The following is a 23,643-nucleotide window of genomic DNA, read 5'->3' on the forward strand; positions in this document are numbered from 1 at the left end:
GGAGGCAATCAGTTCATCAGCTGCCCAAACCCTCCCAGACAGACTGGGTGTCCTCTCCCCAGCTCCCAGCCCAGGGCAGCCCGACCCAGAACTCGCCGGCTGAGGCTCACTCAGAGGTTCACAGCCTCATCGGGGCTTCTCTACTTGGAAAATAAAAACTCTTCTTTGATGAATGGGATTCTGGTGAATTAAAACCATCTGTTCTGAAATCAGCGTTTAGTCAATGTTGTGTGTTGTGCAATAAAACACAGCAGCATATTTATGCAAACAAACCCTCCCACTGTGTGATCCAGTCTGCATGTGCTACATGAAAGTACCTCAAAACATTAGAAAAAAAGTACTTGACATTAGAAAGCCAAAACAGTCAGGTGAAATCTAATCTGTCTTGTTCCTGTTGTTTAAGATTCCTTTGCTCATAAATAATGACATTCGGAGGACGACTCAGTAACAACGTCACTGCAGTGCCTAGGATACCAACGTCTGTACCAACAAAAGAACTGTACATTTTCCTGAAACTGTCTTTAGCTCTCTGCAATCGGAACATACAAAGGGACAACACAACACAGTGTTTTCTCCTAGTGGGTGTTTTATGAAATTGGTGACCCCAAGCTTCTCCTGTCATGATGACGCATGCTGACACGGGAGTCAGGACTCAGGGCAAGGTGAGGGTACAGTAGGGTACAAAGATTTGTCAATACACAATGCTGGCTCTGACCATTCACCTCTCACAGTAGTGCAGAGCCACATTCGTGGATACAACCTTCCCCCCAAGCTTCTCCCCAACACCCCACGCCTCCAGCTCCAGCTTATCCTCATCCTCTTCCCCCTCCTCCTCCTCCCTCTTTCCCCCCTCCTCCTCTTCATACAGGCTGGGTTCTTCAATAGAGGTCTCCAGGGTATAACTACTATAGGCCTGCACCTCACTGTACTCATAGATTGTGGGCAGGCTGCTCCGGAGGCCAAAGCGTCTGCGCAGGGCCACTAGGAGAGGCTGTGGCACGGTGAAGATGTCCACGTTGTTTCCCAGGTCCACCCAGGCCAAGCTGGGGAACTGCAGGGGGTTCTTCACCATCTCCGTCAGGTCCTTCAGCACGCCCACCGTCAGACGGTTGCCGTTGATGGCCAGGGTGGTGAGTTTGGGCATGGAGCCCAGGTTGGGTAGCAGCAGGCGCAGGCTCTCGTCCTGCAGCTCGGTGAAGCTGAGGTCCACGGCCGACACAGAGTCGCCATTACTTCGGAGGTAGTAGGCCACCCGGTGGACGTCTCGGCCAGACAGAGGGATGCCAGACAGGTTGACCACATCGTTGGTCAGTTTCTTCTTCAGTGTGGTTTTAAGACTGTGAAAGGAAAGATCAGAGACTGTTAGAAACTACACAGAGAATAGAATTGAAAAGCCAATATTGTTTGGAAGTTGTTTTGGTTCTCAGACTCTAGAGCGCGGAATAGCCATTTAGTATACATGATAACAAAGCTGAGACCAAGCATCCTATATTGGCAGTTAGGTATCCTCTAGCGTGTAAAAACAAATTATCTTAACTTAATGAGCCTGTCTTTATCGATGTACAGAGAGCCCTGTTATGGGGGACTATGGATGTTGTTTAACTTGACATGGGATCAGAGGTCCCACTGCAACCAGGCAGTAAAAACAGATAAGAGAACTGGGAGAATTGTTTTGAGAAGGGTTTTTGGTGAATGTCATGTATTCGTGTGTGTTTCTCTCTCTCCCTCCCTTCTTCTGTCAGAACAGCCCAAAAAATGCCAAATGTCACGTTCCACAGGGCACGGCTGACATTGGCTATATTGTCCCTTTTCCACAGAGCTGTCAGTGGGCAAAGAGGCATCAAACTGGCACTACCGACAATGTGATTTACTAAACTCTATCTCTGCATATAGTAGAAGAGCAATCTGTTTTAAAAGAGGATGGAATCTGTGGTGATGGCAAATTAAGGATATGGCATTTAATGATCATACCAATCTTCAAATGACTGGACTAGTGAAATAAAAAATAAAAGTGTATGTAGAGTTAAGAGTGGTGCTACTGGACCTTTGACTCTGTCATGGTGAATAATCACATCCCTCACTAGCTCTGAGACTAGGCAGAATAGAAGCACTAAACAAAAACCTGCTCCCTGCCATAGTCTGATTAAAAATTCATTTGAAAGCTCTGAGGCAGCTGTACCGTGCGGAGGTGGCACTGGAGTGCAGGACTCTAGATGTGCCATGGAAGAATATGTTATGGATTTGGGGAGAGGGTTGAGCTCCTTTCTCTAGCCTCCAGCAGGACATTACAGTAGGAGGAAGTCAGGGGGAGGAAGTCTTTAAAACAATTGACAATGACAAAGTGGGCATGGAGAGAGATTTACATACACACACAGCATTTCTGTAGTTCGCTGGGAGGATGTACTAGGTTACACTCCAGACGTGTATACATTAGCCCCTCTCTCCTCTTAGTCACAGTCCTGTTTCCCTGGGGTTTGAACCTCCTCTCCTCTTAGTCACAGTCCTGTTTGCCTGGGGTTTGAACCTCCTCTCCTCTTAGTCAGTCCTGTTTGCCTGGGGTTTGAACCTCCTCTCCTCTTAGTCAGTCCTGTTTGCCTGGGGTTTGAACCTCCTCTCCTCTTAGTCACAGTCCTGTTTCCCTGGGGTTTGAACCTCCTCTCCTCTTAGTCACAGTCCTGTTTTCCTGGGGTTTGAACCTCCTCTCCTCTTAGTCACAGTCCTGTTTCCCTGGGGTTTGAACCTCCTCTCCTCTTAGTCAGTCCTGTTTGCCTGGGGTTTGAACCTCCTCTCCTCTTAGTCACAGTCCTGTTTGCCTGGGGTTTGAACCTCCTCTCCTCTTAGACAATCCTGTTTGCCTGGGGTTTGAACCTCCTCTCCTCTTAGTCAGTCCTGTTTGCCTGGGGTTTGAGCCTCCTCTCCCCTTAGTCAGTCCTGTTTGCCTGGGATTTGAACCCCCTATTCTCTTAGTCACAGTCCTGTTTGCCTGGGGTTTGAAGCCCCTCTCCTCTTAGTCAATCCTGTTTGCCTGGGATTTGAACCCCCTCTCCTCTCCCCTCCTGCTCCTAGGTTGTGTGGGAGCAGGAGCTTCATAAATGGGCTGCCTGTGGTCCTCACATCTGTCAGCCTCTCTGCTCTGGAGCAGCCAGGGAAAGGCCTGCAGTAGCTAACTGGAGCTCAGATTTGTGAAGTTATTGATTCCTCGAGTGGGATATAATTCTACTCCCTCTCTCTACTTCCTACTCTCGCTTTCCCTCCTTCCCTCGATCACCATCCATCCCGCTCTCCCTTCCTCTGCAATCCCAGTCTGGGCTGCTTTCAGGTTATTTTGCTCTGTATGTTGTAAGATCTATTTTTATCTTGCTACCATTTTCTCTCTAATAACCCCTAAGGATTAGAATGGCAAGCTGATTTCCCCATAGAAATATAAGGTGTACTCTGCACCTCCTCTATATGGTAATTAACGTCATTGGCATTGACTGGTTGCTCTTTCACTCTCCCCTCTAAATGCCAGGGAGCCCCATCTGTCTCTCCCTAGCTCTCCTCAGCCGAGTGGCTCTGGGGCTTTTGCTTTGTGCAAGATCTGCAAGATGTAGGCTACACTTTCTGAGCCAACAGAGCCATCCATCAACTTTCGTTTTGTGTTGCTCTGTATTTTGGCAGCTTGAGGGCTCAGAGGATGTGGGTATTTCCCAGTTCCTGCTGGAGCAGCCTGCTTTCTCACCTCACTGTGTGGGCGGAGAGAGAGAGGAAAGAGAGAAAGGGGAGTAGAGCGAAGGGGGGATAGGAAGAGAGAAAAAGAGAGTACAGAGAAAGAGCGAGAGAGCGAGAGAGAGAGAGATAAATAAAGAAGGAAAAAGCCTGTTCCAGTTCGACTGCGACGGGGCGTGTGGGTGGCGTAGGGGAATATTCTCTGTACTATCGTTTTAATGAGGCTGAGAAGCAGAGACGGTCTCAGACCGCCATCCAAATCCACTGCCTCCTAGCAAGGTGGGCAGAATGCCACCCACAGGCCTAGGGCTCCGCTTGGTTCAGACTTATGGGCACAACCAACCTTTCTCACTGCCCGTTACCATGAAAAGATAAAATAACAACAAAAAGTCTTCTCTCTTGTTCTAATTTAGTGCACCCACTTTGCCTGTGGCCAGCAGTATCATTTTACTTGGACCTGCAGTTTCTGCAACATAAACAAAGGACTTCAAATGCAGCCAGATTCTGTCTGCATAATAAGCAAGATGCATCTCAAGAACACTAAGCTTTTCATGTATTAGGTCTCATTTAACAGCAAATGAGCGAGGGATATCCATCTATCCACTCCAGCAAGAGGGAATTGATTATGCAGCATAGGAACCTAAATGAGAATGGAGTCCCCTTCGTAAAGATATTAGCTGGTTAAGTCCCTTATTTATGGGACTTTGAGCAGTTCTGGACCGGTTCCGGACAACATTTTTGTGTACAGAGCTCTCTGTGAACGGCGCAACATCAATTGCTGTGCACTCCGTGAAAGTTCTGGTTGTCCCTCTTCTCATGCCGCTCTCCGCTCTCAGCTGAGATGCAGTATGTGAAATCTGACACCTCATTTGCATAGGGAGCAACACGTCACATTTTCTGGCATAGCCAGACAAATGATCGATTTCCTCTGGCTGTGAACCTTGCAGCTCCGCTTGCAATACTGCATATGAAACGGAGCCTAGCGATTACAGATAAAGTGGTCTCATCTCGCTGTAATGTTCTCAGATGGATTTAGAGCTCACAACATGAAAAAATACCAAATAATTGAGTCAAATTGAAACAAGACCACTTTCTCTTGGTCACAGAGGGACGAAATCCCTTCGTGCTTAAAGCTAAAATTATATCGAGTCATCTGCCATTTGAATGGCGTCTCTGTTATTGGAAATGGTGAGATGTTAGCATGTCTTGGGGGTATGATCGTTGACCCTCTGTAACTTTCTCACTCATCATTATTCACGATTCATTGAGGATTATCCATAATCATGGTAGCATTCACATTAATGTAGAAGTGTTTAGAAACATATTATATTCTTATTTACAATAAAAGTGACTACAAAATGACACAATACAATATTTACAATTTATTTATATTGGGCACAACATAATCTGAAACACAACCAACATTTCTGTAGTTCGCTGGGAGGATGTACTACAGTGGTTCGTCCTTTAAAAGTTGCAGCGTACCATTAATGCTAGTTAGTGCTAGTTTCACCAACAGAGGGCATCTTTGAGAAGCATTTGATAGCCTTCAATAGTGGCTGTACTAGAGAATTTCAAACCAATTTTTGTAAGAACATAGTATATGGGACAGATTTAAAGAAGTTTTGCTTAACTTTTTAGGGATAGGGGGCAGCATTTTCCCTTTGGATGAATAGCGTGCCCAGAGTGAACTGCCTCCTACTCTGTCCCAGATTCTAATATATGCATATTATTATTACTATTGGATATAAAACACTCTGGTTTATAAAACTGTTTGAATGATGTCTGTGAGTATAACAGAACTCATATGGCAGGCAAAAACCTGAGAAAAAATCCAAACAGGAAGTGAGAATTCTGAGGCTGGACGATTTTCAACTCATCGCCTATTGAAATCCCAGTGGGATATGGATCTGTTTGTACTTCCTACACCTTCCACTAGATGTCAACAGTCTGTAGAACGTTGAATGAAGCTTCTACTGTGATGTTGAGCTGGATGGGAGCTGTTTGAGTCAGTGGTCTGGCAGAGTGCCAGGTCCTGGTCACGCGTATTCCACATGATATCGACTTGCGTTCCATTACTTCTACAGACACAAAGGAATTCTCCGGTTGGAACGTTATTGAATATTTATGATAACAACATCCTAAAGATTGATTCTATACTTAGTTTGACAAGTTTATTCGACCTGTAATATAACTTTTTGAAGTTTTCGTCCGATGTTCGCCTGGACCTGCACGAGCGTTTTGGATATGCGTACTAAACGTGCTAACAAAAGTAGCTACTTGGATATAAATAATGGACATTATAGAACAAAACAACAATTTATTGGTTGAACTAGGATTCCTGGGAGTGCATTCTGATGAAGATCATCAAAGGTAAGGGAATACTTATCATGTAATTTCGTATTTCTGTTGACTCCAACATGGCGGAGAAATGTTGTTTCTATCTGAGCGCTGTCTCAGATTATTGCATGGTTTGCTTTTTCCGTAAAGTTTTTTTTAAATCTGACACAGCGGTTGCATTAAAAGCAAGTGTATCTTTAGTTCTATGTGAAACATGTATCTTTCATCAAAGTTTATGATGAGTATTTCTGTTATTTGATGTGGGTCTCTGCAATTTCTCCGGATATTTTGGAGTCATTTCTGAACATGGCGCCAATGTAAACTGGGATTTTTGGATATAAATATGCACATTATCGAACAAAACATACATGTATTGTGTAACATGATGTCCTATGAGTGTCATCTGATGAAGATCAAAGGTTAGTGATTAATTTTATCTCTATTTCTGCTTTTTGTGACTCCTATCTTTGGCTGGGAAAATAGCTGTGTGTTTTTTGGACTTGGCGGTGATCTAACATAATCATGTTGTGTTTTCGCTGTAAAGCATTTTTTAAATCGGACACGATGGGTAGATTAACAAGATGTTTATCTTTCATTTGCTGTATTGGACTTGTTAATGTGTGAAAGTTACATATTTCAAAGAAATATTTTTTAATTTCCCGCGCTGCCTTTTCAGCGGAATGTTGTCAGGGGTTCCGCTAGCGGAACGTGTGTCCTAGAAAGGTTAATTAATTTGATTCATATTATGGTGTTTCTATTCCAAGAAAAACAAAAAACCCTCTGGGTTTCCATTAGGATGGAATGGAAAATATGGCACTGTATAACGTGACGGTCGGGAGTAGGCTACAGTACTTGGCTATTTAGCTAAAGAATCACCGTGTTGTGCGGGCACGTGGGATGCCGGGGTTCAATTCCCTGACGCGGAGGAAGGAGTAGGCTGTCCTTGTAAATAAGAATTTGTTCTTAACTGACTTGCCTAGTTCAATAAAGGTTACACTAAGAGCATAGCATTTATACACCCTAATTGTATAATTGTAGTATAACCAATACTCAAACAGAGATTCAGTGAAAATAAAAATCTCATTGATTTATCAAGACCAGTCCCCATGCTTGTCTCAGAGCAGCGCGAAACCGTGCTAAAATAGTTGTATCCTATTGCTTCTAACTTCAATATGCTCTTTAAATAAATAAGACCTACACCACTTTTAACAGCACATTACTCAACACTAATGAGATTCATGTCGCCTACAGTAGGCTTACAGTACATCGAAAAATATGACGTGACTCTTCACCAATAATTACATATAGAGGATTGGAGGATTCTAAATTAAAACCAAAAGCCGCCTCATGGGTCTCCCGGTGGCGGCTGGCATGGGTATCGAACCTGCATCTGTAGCAACGCATTTTGCACTGCGGGAGTCCCCATCCACTCCGGAGTCCCTATCCACAAAGTATCAAAATACAGAGAGGTGTTGATAAAGGTATATTGTCCTGCTAATAGCCCATAATGGGCTATTATAAAACTGTACATGGTGCCCAGGTCAGGATAACCAAAACATGTATTTATTAAAAACTATCAGAAAGAATTTTGGTACTTATTTATTTTGATCCAAAGCCATGAATGAGTGAGTCACTCAGCTTTATATAGGTGCCGAGCTATATGACTGTGCCATCAACTTGATAATATATAACGATATTTTGGAGGTTATTATATCTGAATAAAGGCCAAAATAATATTTGTAAAGGCCAAAACATTTATTTATGTTTTTAGAGGGAGAGAAACGCTGGGCCAATTGTGCGTCGCCCTATGGGACTCCCAATCACGGTTGGATGTGATACATAATAATAATAATAATAATACTTTTTGTTGTATTATTTGTTTTGTATTTTCTGGTGGATTAAACTGAAATTGCAACCAATCATGGCCGGTTGTGATACAGCCAACCTAAGAAATACATTTGACGATAGAATTCTCCCCCTACCCTCCTTCTAGATAAGTCTATTGTCCAGCTACCTGCTAATAGCCATAATGGCGCTGTACAACGTGACCGTGTGTGTTTGAAAGACTATTTTCCAGTAAGCAACAATAGAAATTCGTTATGGATCTATAACTAAATAAACATCTGCATTTTTTAAAAGTATTTTAATCATCATTTTATTAACGAATGCATAAAGATGTTGATGAAGAAATACTGTACTGCTGTTTCGAGTTAGAAATGTAACACTTCAGAGTACTTAAGCATCGAATACATTGCAGGTAGGGGGATGTTCACACCTACAGTAGCCGGGCTACAAAGAGTCTATTGTCCTGCTAATCGGGCCACAAGTGTTTGAAAACCTGTTTTCAAAATGCCACCAGATGTCCATCATTACTGTAAATTAAAACACAGCATCTTGTTTTCATCTTGTTTACATTCTTTATTGTAACCATAATGTCACAAATCATTTGTATCTACCTATCCAATTACTTTTAGAGTTTGGGATTAAAATGATTAATATTATGGTGAGTCCATTCCAAGAAAAATTAAAACCCTCTGGGTTTCCGTTAGGATGGAACGGAAAATATGGCGCTGTACAATGAGACAGTCGGGAGTAGGCTACAGTACTGGGCTATTTAGCTAAAGAATCCCAGTGTCGTGCGGGAGACCAGAGTTCAATTACCCGATGGGGAGGAAGGAGTAGGCTGTCCTTGTAAATAAGAATTTGTTCTTAACTGACTTGCCTAGTTAAATAAAGATTATACTAAGAGCATAACATTTCTACACCCTAAATGTCTAATCAATAGCCAAATGGAGATGCAGTCAAAATAAAAATATCATTGATTTATCAAGACCAGCAGCGCAAAACAGTGCTAAAATAGTTGTAGGCACGGTTATCTGTAGCAACACATTTTGCACTGCGATGCGGTGACTTAGACAGCTGCGCCACTCCGGAGCCCCCATCCACAAAGTATCAAAATACAGAGAGGTGTTGGTAAAGGTATATTGTCCTGCTAATAGCCCATAATGGGCTATTATAATACATACATGGGGTCCATAACTAAATAAACATGGTTATTTTCAAGAGTATTTTTATAATTATTTTATAAACGAAAGCATAAAGATGCCATTATTAGTTACATTGTTTAAGTTTGAACGTGCAGACTGGCACTAAGAACAGCGGGAGCGTTTCCCTAGTCAGCACCATTATTAGTGCAATGCCCCTTAAAGTGTTGCTCTGTGCTACCCAGTGTGTCCACCCCCCCTCCCCCCCTTCCCCAGAGGGGCTAGGTCTGTCTTCTGTGCGCGGCTCTGTGGCCCATATCGTCCTCCCTGCCCTCGTGCCTTGAACCTCACGCGCTTTCAGTGGATAAAGCTGGAGAACTGCAAGGCAATCCCATTGTGCGCCACTCGGGAGCCATGAACAATATGACCAATATACTGTATATTGTCCTGCTAATAACAGGGTTGATCATATATCTGTGAGAATATCCAATGGGCTTTTATATCATTCTAAATTAATAATAATAATAATAATCGCTTTGATTAAAAAATAACATTATTTTGGAGATGATTTTGTTTTTAAATAACGTAAAATGAGTGAGAAAAAGGCCATTGGGTGAAACATTGTTACTAATTTGTAAATAAAGCCAGTTTGTTATTTAGAATTATTTATTTCTGTTTTTACAGGGAGAGAAACCAAAAACCTACAGTCATCTCATGGGTCTCCCAGTCGAGGCCGGCACGGGTATTGAACCAGCATTGGTAACAACACAGCTTGCACTGCTATATAGTGTCTTAGACAATTGCACCACTCAGGCACTGTACAACGTGACCGGTCAGGAGTGGGCTACAGTACTACAGTAAGAGCAAAATGATCCTAACAAAATAAAATAATAAAAACCTTAGTATAACAACTGTTTTAGTAAGTAAAACTGAAGTCGTGTACAATTAGCAGTTCCTATGTAGGTTTATGGTCGCCCATTCATTGTCAGTTAGAGACACAGTAGGACCCAAAAGCATAATCAGTGCTCTAACTCTCCCTTGCGCTTGTCTGGAGCAATAAAGTGGTGACGCAGGGTACAGTACTAAACCACAAATTACCTCTAAATCCAGCAGCATAATCACAAAACGTTTAGTGGAGCAACCACTGTAGGTTACACTACAGACATGTACACATTAGCCCCTCTCTCCTCTTAGTGAGTGCTGTTTGCCTGGGGTTTGAACCCCCTCTCCTCTTAGTGGGTCCTGTTTGCCTGGGGTTTGAACCCCCTCTCCTCTATTTCAGATTATTTTGTGCCCAATAGAAATTAATGGTAAATAATATATTGTGTCATTTTGTAGTCACTTTTATTGTAAATAAGAATATAATATGTTTCTTAACACTTCTACATTAATGTGAATTCTACCATGATTATGGATAATCCTCAATGAATCGTGAATAATGATGAGTGAGAAAGTTACTGAGGGTCAACGATCATACCCCCAAGACATGCTAACATCTCACCATTTCCAATAACAGAGACGCCATTCATGTAATCATTGCGTGCTAGGAATATGGGACCAAATACTAACATTTTGACTACTTTATTTCTAAGAATATTTAGGGGTGTCAATATTTTGGAACCCATCCGTGTTTTTATTACTTCTGAAACAAATGTCTTTCCCTGAGCAATTAGTATAAACAAATATAACTAGAAAGCACTTCAATAATTTCAAGCCCTATTCCCCCGCTTTTGTTGAATAGGGAGAAGAAAAATCATACGATTTTTCACATTTTCATATTTGTACTGTGTTCTTGAGCTTCTGTCCTCAAAAGTGACTACACCTCAGCAATTCAATCTGTCTGGCAGTATAAGCATTACTTGGTATTGTTTACGGCCCTCTCATGATAAAAAATGATTGGTTTTGTCTATTTATGCGGAAATCTACATTTTGATATTACATTTAACAGGTTAACATTTAACAGCTGCTCTGGCTGATTGCCTGTTCTTTCCTACAGGAAATAATCATCTTTTTAATATGGATGTCTATGGGCACTCATTCTCATTATAAGACAATCTATGTTATCTATTGAGGAAAAGGGCTGTAGAGTCTACGGTAAAATATCCTCAAACACTGGTGTATAAAGCTGAGATGGTAGGTCAGAACTAAAGGCAGATCTTTATCAGCTTCAAAAGCTCTGAACAAACAAACCATTCAGTGAAATAGGGCGAGGCCATCACATATGATTTAGTGTCAGTTTAAACAGCTCTGGGTTGAGATCATACAGGCTAAGTTATGGCAACATCCATTTCAAGACCTGCCGCCACAAATCCAGAGATTTACAGAGCGAGCCGCGACAGCACAGATAACATGACGTCAACTCATGTCTCAGCCAGAGGAGCTCTCTTCATGCAACCCCTATTCCCTATTTCAGAGCACATCAGCATTCATCTGAATTTGTATTCAGGATGTTGGTTAGCATGTGTATTTGTGTACTGTGTAAGTGTTGCTTTTAAACTCTGGTAGTTTAGTTAATTCTGGTCACTTAAACTCTTCCTGGCTGCAGTGATAGCAACTCCCGTAAAGACCTTAGCAGACACATTGATTTCTTTCTTTACCTTCACCCTTTCTCATCCTCTCCTTTAATCTCTACCACTCTACTACTGTCTGTCAGGGTAGTTTTAGACCCATTGAGGCTAATGGCTATGTTCAGTGTAGCTGCTCTCCTGGTGGACAGAAGGTAAGTGGTCATAAGCATTGGCCTTCTTTGTCCCTCCCAATTATTTCTCCCTGGGAAAACCCTGGCACGACTTAACTCTCTCAAGGTACGCAATCTATCTTGAAATGGGAAAGTGGGGGATGAACATTTCTGTCACCACTGAAAACTTGATTTGGAAAGAAATGTGGTTAACTTTTACCAGACACTTTTCACACAACACCTAAAGCATCTGGGGGTGGGTGGTGAGTGATAAATGCAAATGTCGAGGGAATCTTGAAATCTGTCCAACCACAGAATACACATTCCCCTTCATTTACCCCCACAAATCAGTATAGAGAGCCTGGGAGTAGAGTTATAGTTTTTCAGTGGATATAGACTAATTCATACTGACCGGTTTTTGTGCACTTAAATATCCAAATCTACTCTCAATGGTGGGATGACTCAGTCTCATATGGTAAATGTAAGGACTTGCCATGATGGATGTGGACTTACAAAAACTCACACTTAGTCATTTACCAGACACTCTTATCCAAAGCGATTTACAGGAGAAATTAGGGTTAAGTGCCTTGTTCAAGGGCACAGACAGATTTTTCACCTAGTCGGCTCAGGGATTCAAACCTGTGACCTTTTGGTTACTGACCCAACACTCTTAACCGCTAGGCTACCTGCCAGCGTAGCAGGACACTCCAGCAATATGCTCGAAAAGGTGCTCAGGCATAAATAATATGCACTATGTGAGTCTCTCAGGGAACTGGGAAGAGGGCCTAACTAGGTAATACTAATTAGAATGTCCTCCAGTCGGCTAAACTTCAGCTGAGCATGCAAAGACACACGCGACTCATGTCAGCCAAATGAAATAAAGGCACTTGAGAAACATTGGACGTGGATGCGATCCCAGAGGCCCGGTGGATCCAGCTGGATCAATGTCTGCTTCATCAACGCTTTGGCCCTGAGTTGTTTATTCCGGATATGGATCCAGGCTGTTTTGCCTCTGGGTATCTGTATTATACATGATGAATGGTCTGGGTATCTGTATTATACATGATGAATGGTCTAGGTATCTGTATTAAACATGATGAATGGTCTGGGTATCTGTATTAAACATGATGAATGGTCTGGGTATCTGTATTAAACATGATGAATGGTCTGGATATCTGTATTAAACATGATGAATGGTCTGGGTATCTGTATTAAACATGATGAATTGTCTGGGTATCTGTATTATACATGATGAATGGTCTGGGTATCTGTATTATACATGATGAATGGTCTGGGTATCTGTATTATACATGATGGATGGTCTGGGTATCTGTATTATACATGATGAATGGTCTGGGTATCTGTATTAAACATGATGAATTGTCTGGGTATCTGTATTATACATGATGAATGGTCTGGGTATCTGTATTATACATGATGAATGGTCTGGGTATCTGTATTATACATGATGGATGGTCTAGGTTGGCTGAGCCTTGCGAGAACCAGGGCTTTCTGCTAACTAATCTATTCTTTCAACACCAAACCAGGTGTGGAATTCTCTCATTGTGCTGTATGTTATTCTTTCTTTCAGTCTGTGTCATATTGTTACGCTCGTCGTCGGATGATAAATGACCGGACCAAGGTGCAGCGTGGTAGGCGTACATTCTCTCTTTATTTGAAAACGTAACACCGGGAAAAAACAATGAACACAAACCAAACGTAAAGCTAGTCGTGCCTAAAGCAACAAAACAAAGACAAGATCCGATAGACAGCTGCCTCCGATTGGGAATCAAACACACCAACATAGAAACAGAAAACCTAGAATGCCCACCCTAATCACACCCTGACCTAACCAAATAGAGAAATAAAAAGGCTCTAAGGTCAGGGCGTGACAGTACCCCCCCCCCCAAAGGTGCGGAATCCGGCCGCAAAACCTGACTCTATAGGGTAGGGTCCGGGTGGGCATCTATCCTCGGTGGCGGCTCCGGTTCGGGACGTAGCCCCCGCTCCGCACGCTGATCCCTCCGCTTCTGTGGAACCGGACCGTGGATCGTCGCCGGAGACTCCGGACCGTAAATCATCGGCGGATGCTCCGGACTGCGGACCGTCGCTGGAGGCTCCGGGCCGGGGACCGTTGCTGCAGGCTCCGGGCCATGGATCATCACTGGAGGCTCCGGACCGGGGACCGTCGCTGCAGGCTTCGGACCGGGGACCATCGCTGCAGGCTCCGGGCCATGGATCATCACTGGAGGCTTCGTGCCTTGGATCATCACTGGAGGCTTCGGGCCTTGGATCATCACTGGAGGCTTCGTGCCATGGATTATCACTGGAGGCTCCGGGCCTTGGATCATCACTGGAGGCTTCGTGCCATGGATTATCACTGGAGGCTTCGGGCCATGGATTATCACTACAGGCTCCGTGCCATGGAGCATCACTACAGGCTCCGGGCCATGGATCATCACTGGAGGCTTCGGACCATGGATCATCACTGGAGGCTTCGTACGTGGAGCCGGAACAGGTCTCACCGGACTGAGGAGACGTACTGGCAGCCTGGTGCATGGAGCTGCCACAGTGCTTACCATTTACATTTACATTTAAGTCATTTAGCAGACGCTCTTATCCAGAGCGACTTACAAGTACATACATTCATACTTTTTTTGTAATGGTCCCCCGTGGGAATCGAACCCACAACCCTGGCGTTGCAAGCGCCATGCTCTACCAACTGAGCCACACGGGACCGCTTACCAGGCTGGGGAGACACACTGGAGGCCTGGTACGTGGAGCCGGAACAGGTCTCACCGGACTGGGGAGATGCACTGGAAGCCTGGTGCGTGGAGCAGGCACCGGATACACTGGGCCGCGGAGACGCACTGGAGGTCTTGAGTGTAGAGCTGGCACAACCCGTCCTGGCTGGATGCTTACTTTCGCCCGGCAAATGCGGGGCGCTGGCACAGGACGCACTGGGCTGTGAAGGCGAACCGGAGACACAGTGCGCAGAGCCGGCGCAGAATATACTGGGCCGAAGAGACGCACCAGAGACCAGGAGCGCTGAGCCGGCACAATCCGTCCTGGCTGAATGCCCACTCTAGCACGGCAAATGCGGGGAGCTAGCACAGAGCGCACTGGGCTGTGAATGCGCACTGGAGACACAGTGCGCATCACCGCATAACACGGTGCCTGACCGGTCACTCGCTCCCCACGGTAAGCACGGGGAGTTGGCTCAGGTCTAAACCCTGACTCCGACAATCTCCCCGTGTGCCCGGGGGGGGCTGCCTCTCGTGCTTCCGTCGTTGCCGTGACTCCTGGTCTCGTCGCCGTTCCTCCCTCGCTGCTTCCGCCTGTTTCCACGGCAGGCTCTCATGCCCTGCCATTACCTCCTCCCATGTCCATGATGTCCTCCTCTCCGGGACACCCTGCTTGGTCCGTTGGTGGTGGGATCTTCTGTTACGCTCGTCGTCGGATGATAAATGACCGGACCAAGGTGCAGCGTGGTAGGCGTACATTCTCTCTTTATTTGAAAACGTAACACCAGGAAAAATCAATGAACACAAACCGAACGTAAAGCTAGTCGTGCCTAAAGCAACAAAACAAAGACAAGATCCCACAAAACCCAAAAGGAGACTGACAACTTATATCTGATTCCCAATCAGAGACAATGATAGACAGCTGCCTCTGATTGGGAATCAAACACACCAACATAGAAACAGAAAACCTAGAATGCCCACCCTAATCATACCCTGACCTAACCAAATAGAGAAATAAAAAGACTCTCTAAGGTCAGGGCGTGCCACATGTCTATTGGCGAGATAGGGCACAGATTCCCAGGCCTGGGTGGTTTAAAAAGGGGACACCACAGAGAAGCTTTTCAGAGTGAAAATATTTGACAACATTTTAGTAGTGCTGCTGGGCCCATTGCACAAATGGATGTGCATGCAGTGATTCAGAACTTTGCCACAGGGCCTTGGAAGCTAACATCCAGCAACATGTTTGGTTGGAGCCAAGCTATCATTCCGATTGGGCACGCATACAAACATACACACACAGGCTTTCACCCCTAAACCCACGGCTAAGTAAGCCTCTTCCAACAGCCTCTGAAGGAGTCCTCTCCTCCCACCAACCCTTCGTGATCCAGCTCTATGAGACCCCCCAGACTTCTCCACAGGTGTATGCTAGGGTGCTTTAATTAGCCCAGAGAAGGGCACTGAGGTCTCAGAGGGAGGAGAGGAGCAGACTGTATCAGTGCCAACCAACGCCTCCTTCCCTCTACTAATCCGCCAATCAGCCACTTCTCATGGGCCCTCCTGACACCAGCACGCCACCGGGTTCCCCTAACACAGGCTGGAGTGGCAGCTCAGCGCAGTGTGCAACGACACGCACCACAACACAACAACGTGAGGGTACAGAACACAACATGAAGGAACACACGTACAATAACACAATTCAAGGTAAAGCAAAGCCCTGAACTATAAACCGTAATAACCTTTCTCCCAGACTCGCTGGTTGTTTTTTTCATTGAATGTATGAAGTGAATCATTAATAAAGTTAATCATTGACAGTTGCTTACTCAGTATCTAGAGCTACAGGTGTTAAGACATATCTCTGTGAGCATGTATTCTACACTCTTAGAAAATATTGTGCTATCTATAACATAAAAGGGTTGTTTGGCTGTCCCCATGTAGAACCCTTTCCACAGAGTGTTCTTCATGGAACCCAAAATAGTTCAACCTGGAACCAAAAAGGGTTATCCTATGGGGACAGCCAAAGAGCCCCTTTAGAACCCTTTTTTCTAAGAGTGTATGAAAAAACAAAAACTATTCCAGAAGTACACTATTTGCCATGTTTTCAGTTTCCATGGAAAAGGGTTACATAACTATAACTGGACACCAGGAAGAGTAGCTGCTGCTTTATCCTGATAAAATACTGAATACTAAATCATGGAAGACTGTGCCCCTGTCTGCAATGTCAAGGCCCGATTATGAAACCAACATTAAAGTGCAGTGTTCCAAAGGAACACAGTGGTGCTTGATGGTAGTTGGGAGGCAAAAGGGATTTGCTCTGTGTAAAAGTCAGACCAGGCAGCAACAAAAATGCTCTTTGATTCATTCTTCAGGTTCTCTCCCTCCATATTTTCCTGTAATCACCAATGTTTTTTTTTACGCAAGGCCCAAATCAAAAGCTCTAATATCAAATCAATATGTTTTCACAGATATAATCAATGGATCAAAACCACAGAGAATGTGAATATCCTAATTTAGAATTTGGCTAACAGAGCAAAAATGCTGTCTACTGGTATTAAGGTAATCAAGGTCATTCTTGCAGGTACATGTGGTGTGGGAGAGCCCTACCACTCAGAGGGGAGTATGTGGTGTAGCTGTCTCCCACACTATCTCCAGAGGTAGTGTGGGAGACATCTCTTCAAGAGAGATTTGAATCTAGATCTGTCTCTTTAGACTACACAAGTATCTCTCCTGGACCTAGTTTGTGTCGTCAAAGAAGTGTAGTGTAAAGAGGCCCTACGATGCTGGGCTCATTGGGAAATGTGCCATTCATTATGGATAAGGACCATGGATGACTCCTTAAGTTTCTCTACAAGGTGGAGGCTAGACATTTTAACCATTATTTTACCAGGTAAGTTGACTGAGAAAACATTCTCATTTACAGCAATGACCTGGGGAATAGTTACAGCGGAAAATGCAAACTGGGGATGATTAGGTGACCATGATGGTATGAAGGCCAGATTGGGAATTTAGCCAGGACACCAGGGTTAACACCTCTACTCTTACGATTAGTGCCATGGGCTTTTTAGTGACCATAGAGAGGCAGGACACCTGTTTAACTTCCCATCCAAAAGGCAGCACCCTACACAGGGCAATGGGATATTTTTTTAGACCAGAGGAAAGCGTGCTTCCTACTGGCCCTCCAACACCACTTCCAGTAGCATCTGGTCTCCCATCCAGGGACCAAACCTGCTTAGCTTCAGAAGCAAGCCAGCAGTGGGATGCAGGGTGGTATGCTGCTGGCAAAGAACAATGAGAGATTGATTGGATTACCTAGAGTATACAAGAAACTAGACCGACTACTTAATCTATGAGAGGAGGAGACTTTTATACTCGATCAAATGGGTAGGGGAGGGACAACATGAGGCAATGTTCACAGATAAGGTACTTACAATGACATACCACTCTGTGACCTGCTAAGACATTTCCCTTTTTCATTCTCTATTTCATTCTAAGTAAGCATTTCACTCGACTCTAAAAGGAAGTCTATATTTAGATGTATATTTTCCTCCCACATGTTGTTTACTCATTTCACCTCCTTTTCTCACCTTGAGCATGTCTCTCAGGTTATTAAAGGGTCAGGAGGGATGAGTCAGAGTTGTCATGACCTTTTTGTAGAGAGACCCCAGGGGATGCCTGCCGAGACTCTCCGGAAATAGGTTAAACACATTGAAACAGCTGACACCGGGAAAACAGGCAGATGAGTGATGTAAATAAATAAATGAAGGAGAAGTGCTTCAGTATCATGAACAACTTTGTCCTAGACTCACAAGTCTACTGGAGTCACTGAACAATGGTAGTGACACAACAGGTAGCAATAGAATGACAGAACGCTGTTGTGCTCCTGAGCAGGGTAGCTAATTAACCTGAACTGCCTGAGTAAACCAACGTCAACCTGTATACAATACTGCATGCTTAGCTGAACAAGCAAGCCAATGAAAAGCATACTACAATGTCCTTGTGAGTGTATGAGTGAATTCAAGGGACAAAAATAGGCAAGAAAGACCAATGAAGTTACATTGCTTGGGATGTGCAAAAGTAACCTTGGCAGTATCTTTTTTTTCACACTGTATCAAGTCGTTTCACACCTTTGAATCAGTGTGAAATTGACAGTCAATCAAACGGGGCTTGACACGTGCTGAGTTGACTGAAACCCTACCTACTCCACCTGCCTTGGATAAACCTGTTACCTCGTGTCACAGCCAGAGTGTATGTGGAAGTGTCTAGATGTGTGGGTGTGTCTGTGCAAAGGTTTGTGTGTGCAAAGGTAAGAGTGCCAGCAGTGTGCTAGGGATAGCAGTGAGGAACAGGCTGTCAAATGCGTGGTTGGTACTATATGTAACCTAATCGTCTGATTCTGTAGCCTGTGTCTGGGTCAGATATCAGAGCCCCTGGTGGACAGCCTCACGTGTAGCAGAAAGATGGAGTCAGAGTGGATATATTCACCCACATGCACAGCTGATAAGACCTGTGTGAGGTCAGTACAGGTCCATCAAAGCTGGGACCGAGAGACTGAAAAACAGCTTCTATCTCAAGGCCATCAGACTGCTAAACAATCACTAACTCAGAGAGGCTGCTGCCTAGATAGACACTCAAATCACTGGCCACTTTAATAAATATATGTTAGGAATTTTGTTAATAAATAGTTAAAACAAATTCTAGCTTTAGATAAAACTATAACTAATTGAACTCTGTATGTCTGGGGAAAAGAGATTTGTGTTGTGGGTCATAAAATAAGCAGAAAGGGTCGTTAAACTATGGTTGAACTGACCCAACTTAGCCCTGAGGTGTTTAGATAACTTTTTAGGTTTTCCATTATCTTGAGTTGTCTGCTAAAGTGGTAATCAATTATAGTGAGCCTTCAGGATAAATGATTATATGGTGTTTCATGTGAGTGCCCTGTGAGGTTAGAATGAACTTTTGAACCTGTTTTCTATTTGTCAGGACAATGAGACTTAATTCTGTAATCTATGACGTCATATCTTGTATATAAACCTGTGTTTATGATCAAATGGCAGCTTGCTCCGAGAATAAACACTACTATTATCTAATTTTGATAAGACTGTATCCTGTCTATTTTATGTTAATAAGTATCTTACAAATTCTTATAAATAGACAGATTGAATTTAATTAATGAGTATATTGTAGGAATTATTTAATTCCACTAACAATTGGTCCTTCGAGCCGGATTTCCAAACTTTGCCTCTGTCATCCGAAGATATTAGCCGACAACCGTGCACGGGCGGGTCTAGACCCGTTATTTTAAAGTCCTGGCCTCTGAATTGAGGTTAAGAAACAGGCCGGTATATATATATCTGAGGTCGACAGAGACGGTAACGGAAACAAACCGGCATTGCTTTTCCCAGTCTGCAAGACGAAGGTAAATAGTCTTTATTCTCGAATGTGGGGGGTATGATGTAAGTTATCTTTGGTTTTAAATTCTAAACGTGTTTAGCATTTATCAATAATAGTAGCTTCGGATATTCCAAACATATTGTGGGTTACTTGTATGACCGAAATACAAGGAAGGGAGTTATAGGTCCGAAAAGACCTATGGTAGGTGCATTACCGGAAAAAAAATATTGGCCTTAAATGATCCTGGCCTTGCAAGCCGTAAGGATTATTTAGGGAGGATATAGTAAGTGTTGTTAGATAGGACGGTCGTTTTGTACAAATAGGACAGCCATTAATTCAAAAGACATACCTAAATAAAGTTTTAACCTAAATAGTCTATCTGTCTGGGGGACGTAGTCTGACTATGAAATATAGTGGATAGGGATATTAAAACAGGTGAGGATAAATTCGGTTTGGTGAGAAGGCAGGGTAATCCTAGGCGAACGGAATAACTGATCCTATTCAATACTGAAAGGGAATATCCAAAAGGGTGGGAGGGAAACTTAATATAGCGAAGTGAGATTGGATAAATAAAGTGAGATCTAATGTCCGATCAATAACAACGCTATAGATAAAGTTTCCAGGGAAGAGAATCATATAAATTCATACACATAGATTATAACTAGGTAACGGTAAAACGCACATAACATAGAAATATATTCACCTAGATCGTGAGAGCGGTAGTAAGTGGTAACACACACATAGAGAAATAAATAAATACATAGAAAGACATAAATAGATGAGATAGTAGTGGTGAGAATACAGCTGCAGGAGATAACGGTACAACCACCACCCAAAATTGTGGAGTCTGCTGAAGCCGAAGGGGGAATAGTCGGTGTGGAGAAAGAAAATAAGTTGAGAAAAGTGGGAAATGTGAGTCAAAAGAAAAAGAGAAAATGTTTTAATTGCAATAATTTAGGGCATATCGCCTGGGAGTGTAATATTCCCTGCACACATTGTGACAGGTTAGGACATAAACATCAAGATTGTAATTTAATTAAGAGGGAGGTCAGGCGCGGCTATCGGGAGAAAAAGAGTTGAGTTCTTGATGGCGGTGCTGGAAGAAATATGTTACATGAGTAAACATAATCTACATTTATTAAAAGGCACGAGATCTGTTTCCTAGTCTATAAATGTTGATTTTATTGTTTGACTGCTAATCTATTAATTTGGCATGGGGGAAATATAGCCGGAATAAGGCTTGTAGCTTTTAAATTAGGGCTATTTTTGTAGTCTCTGTGTTGTCACCAAGAATACAGATAAAGGTAAAGTGGGTTTAAATACGGATAATGTTTTGTTATTTACATGGCTTTGGTGGATCAGTGGTAGAATTCTCGCCTGGAACGCGAGAGTCTCGGGTTCGGTTCCCGGTAAATGCTTTGACTAGAATCAGAGTTTTTGATTCTAATTAAACTATTTGTATGTTTTGCCTAGAAAGTTATAGTTGCTAGTGTTTGTATAAGATATAAACTGAACGTTTTAATAGATTGTATAGGTTAAATTAATAGACTAATTCGTTACACTTAAAATAATAACGAAGCGAATTTCGATGCAAGAGACAGTTGCCTAAATTAAAGAAATTCTAAACCATAGCGGAGAGATAATGGCGATAGAAAGTGATTACCGAAATGTTTTCATTCTTATAGATTGACTGACATATGTTATAATTTTGGCGCTGCGTGTGTTATTTTTAAAGAAATAGGATACATTTCATAAGTGTGAAGAGCAAAGAGAAGATGTTAGAGGTTCGTTATGGAATAACGTAAAACTGCATCATTACGTTTGATAAACAATAATGTTATTTAACTTCTTGAGCCTATGGGGGGTGCTGTTTCGACTTAGCATAAATTCGTCTCCAAATTAAACTGCCTAGTACTCAATTCTTGCTCGTACAATATGCATATTATTGTTATTATTGGATAGAAAACACTCTCTAGTTTCTATAGCCGTTTGAATTATGTCTCTGAGTGGAACAGAACTCATTCTACAGCACTTTTCCTGACAGGGAGTGAGATTTCAGAAATCTTGGCCTCTGGTCCCAGGTCAGTTTTAATGTCCCTGTAAATGCTATGAGGATACAAACACTGCCCACGCCTTCCTCTAGATGTCAGTAAGAGGTGACAATTTGAATGGAGTCGATTGCGCAATCAGGGCCTGTATAAAAGAGCACAAGGCGGAAGTAGCTTTCTTTTCTTCCTGCGCCTGACGCACGATGGACGTCGGGACTGGCCTCCTTCCAAGCTTTGGTTTAGCCACTTATATATCGCCGGTCATGTTTTTACTCGTTATAGGTGTTAAAAACATCATAAGGTAGTTAATTTAAACCGTTTTATAGCAATTTATATCCGTTTAGTGCGATTTTGAGGCATTTCTTTGTGATGCACTTTGAAGCGCTGGGCACGTTTCCAGTACCGGTCGAACGTTAGTGGCCATTTCGACGGGACAAGAGGACATCTTTCGACCAAAAGACGATTAGACCGGAGAAAGGATACATTGCCCAAGATTCTGATGGAAGATCAGCTCATAGTAAGAACTATTTATGATGATAAATCGTTGTTCTGTTGAAAAATGTTAAACGCATATATCGCCATTTTTTTTTGTGTAGCTTCGCTTTGGCGAACCCTGTATTGCACAGTAAGGATAATTTTAGAAATGTAATTCAGCGATTGCATTAAGAACTAATTTGTCTTTCAATTGATATCCAACTTTTATTTTTTTAGTCAAGTTTATGAATAGCTTTTGATAAAAATAGGTGTCTTTCCAACATGGCGCCGGGCAGATTGCTTGAGTAGTTGGACACTATTTCCATTGTGTAAGCACAATTTGTGCCGCTAAATATGCACATTTTCGAACAAACTCTATATGTATGTTGTAATATGATGTTACAGGAGTGTCATCGGAAGAATTCTGAGAAGGTTAGTGAAAAAATTAATATATTTTGGCGATGATAACGTTATCGCTCTCTTTGGCTTGAATCAATGCTCGGGTAACGTTTGCACATGTGGTATGCTAATATAACGATTTATTGTGTTTTCGCTGTAAAACACTTAGAGAATCTGAAATATTGTCTGAATTCACAAGATCTGTGTCTTTCCATTGCTATGCGCTGTGTATTTTTAAGAAATGTTTTATGATGAGTAAATTGGTAATACACGTTGCTCTCTGTAGTAATTCTAGTCGCTTTGGTGAGATTTGTGATGGTGGCTGCAATGGCAAACTATGATTTATACCTGAAATATGCACATTTTTCTAACAAAACCTATGCTATACAATAAATATGTTATCAGACTGGCATCTGATGAAGTTTTTTCTTGGTTAGTGGCTATTTATATCTTTATTTGGTCGAATTTGTGATAGCACCTGATGGAGTAAGAAACTGATGGAGTTAGAAAAGTGGTGTCTTTTGCTAACGTGGTTAGCTAATAGATTTACATATTTTGTCTTCCCTGTAAAACATTTTAAAAATCAGAAATGATGGCTTTATTCACAAGATCTGTATCTTTCATTTGGTGTCTTGGACTTGTGATTTAATGATATTTAGATGCTACTATTTAATTGTGACGCTATGCTAGCGATGCTAATCAGTGGGGGGTGGGTGGGGGGTGCTCCCCAAGTGGGACGCAAGCGTCCCGCGACCCCAGAGAGGTTAAATTGGTTTGACCGTTGTTCAGGTACACTCTTTTCTGTACTTCTGGCAGTACAATTTTGATTGAGAGATGTTGTAAGTTCTGATTCAACAGATGTGATAAATTAGGTTTGGTTT

The 23,643-nt window shown here is 42.8% G+C and overlaps 1 protein-coding gene across 1 annotated transcript in view; it reads right to left on the reverse strand.

The window, feature by feature from the left end:
• Nucleotides 1–718: 718 nt before the first annotated feature.
• The window catches only part of LOC120025583 (leucine-rich repeat-containing protein 75B-like), a 71,858-nt gene continuing 48,933 nt past the window's right edge, over nt 719–23,643 (reverse strand). The window contains exon 4 of the mRNA XM_038970137.1: nt 719–1,337. Within this exon, the coding sequence (XP_038826065.1) occupies nt 719–1,337 (619 nt within the window). The remainder of the gene's footprint in view (nt 1,338–23,643) is intronic.

This window comes from Salvelinus namaycush, chromosome 31, assembly GCF_016432855.1.
Source record: "Salvelinus namaycush isolate Seneca chromosome 31, SaNama_1.0, whole genome shotgun sequence".
Classification (NCBI taxonomy): Eukaryota; Metazoa; Chordata; class Actinopteri; order Salmoniformes; family Salmonidae; genus Salvelinus; species Salvelinus namaycush.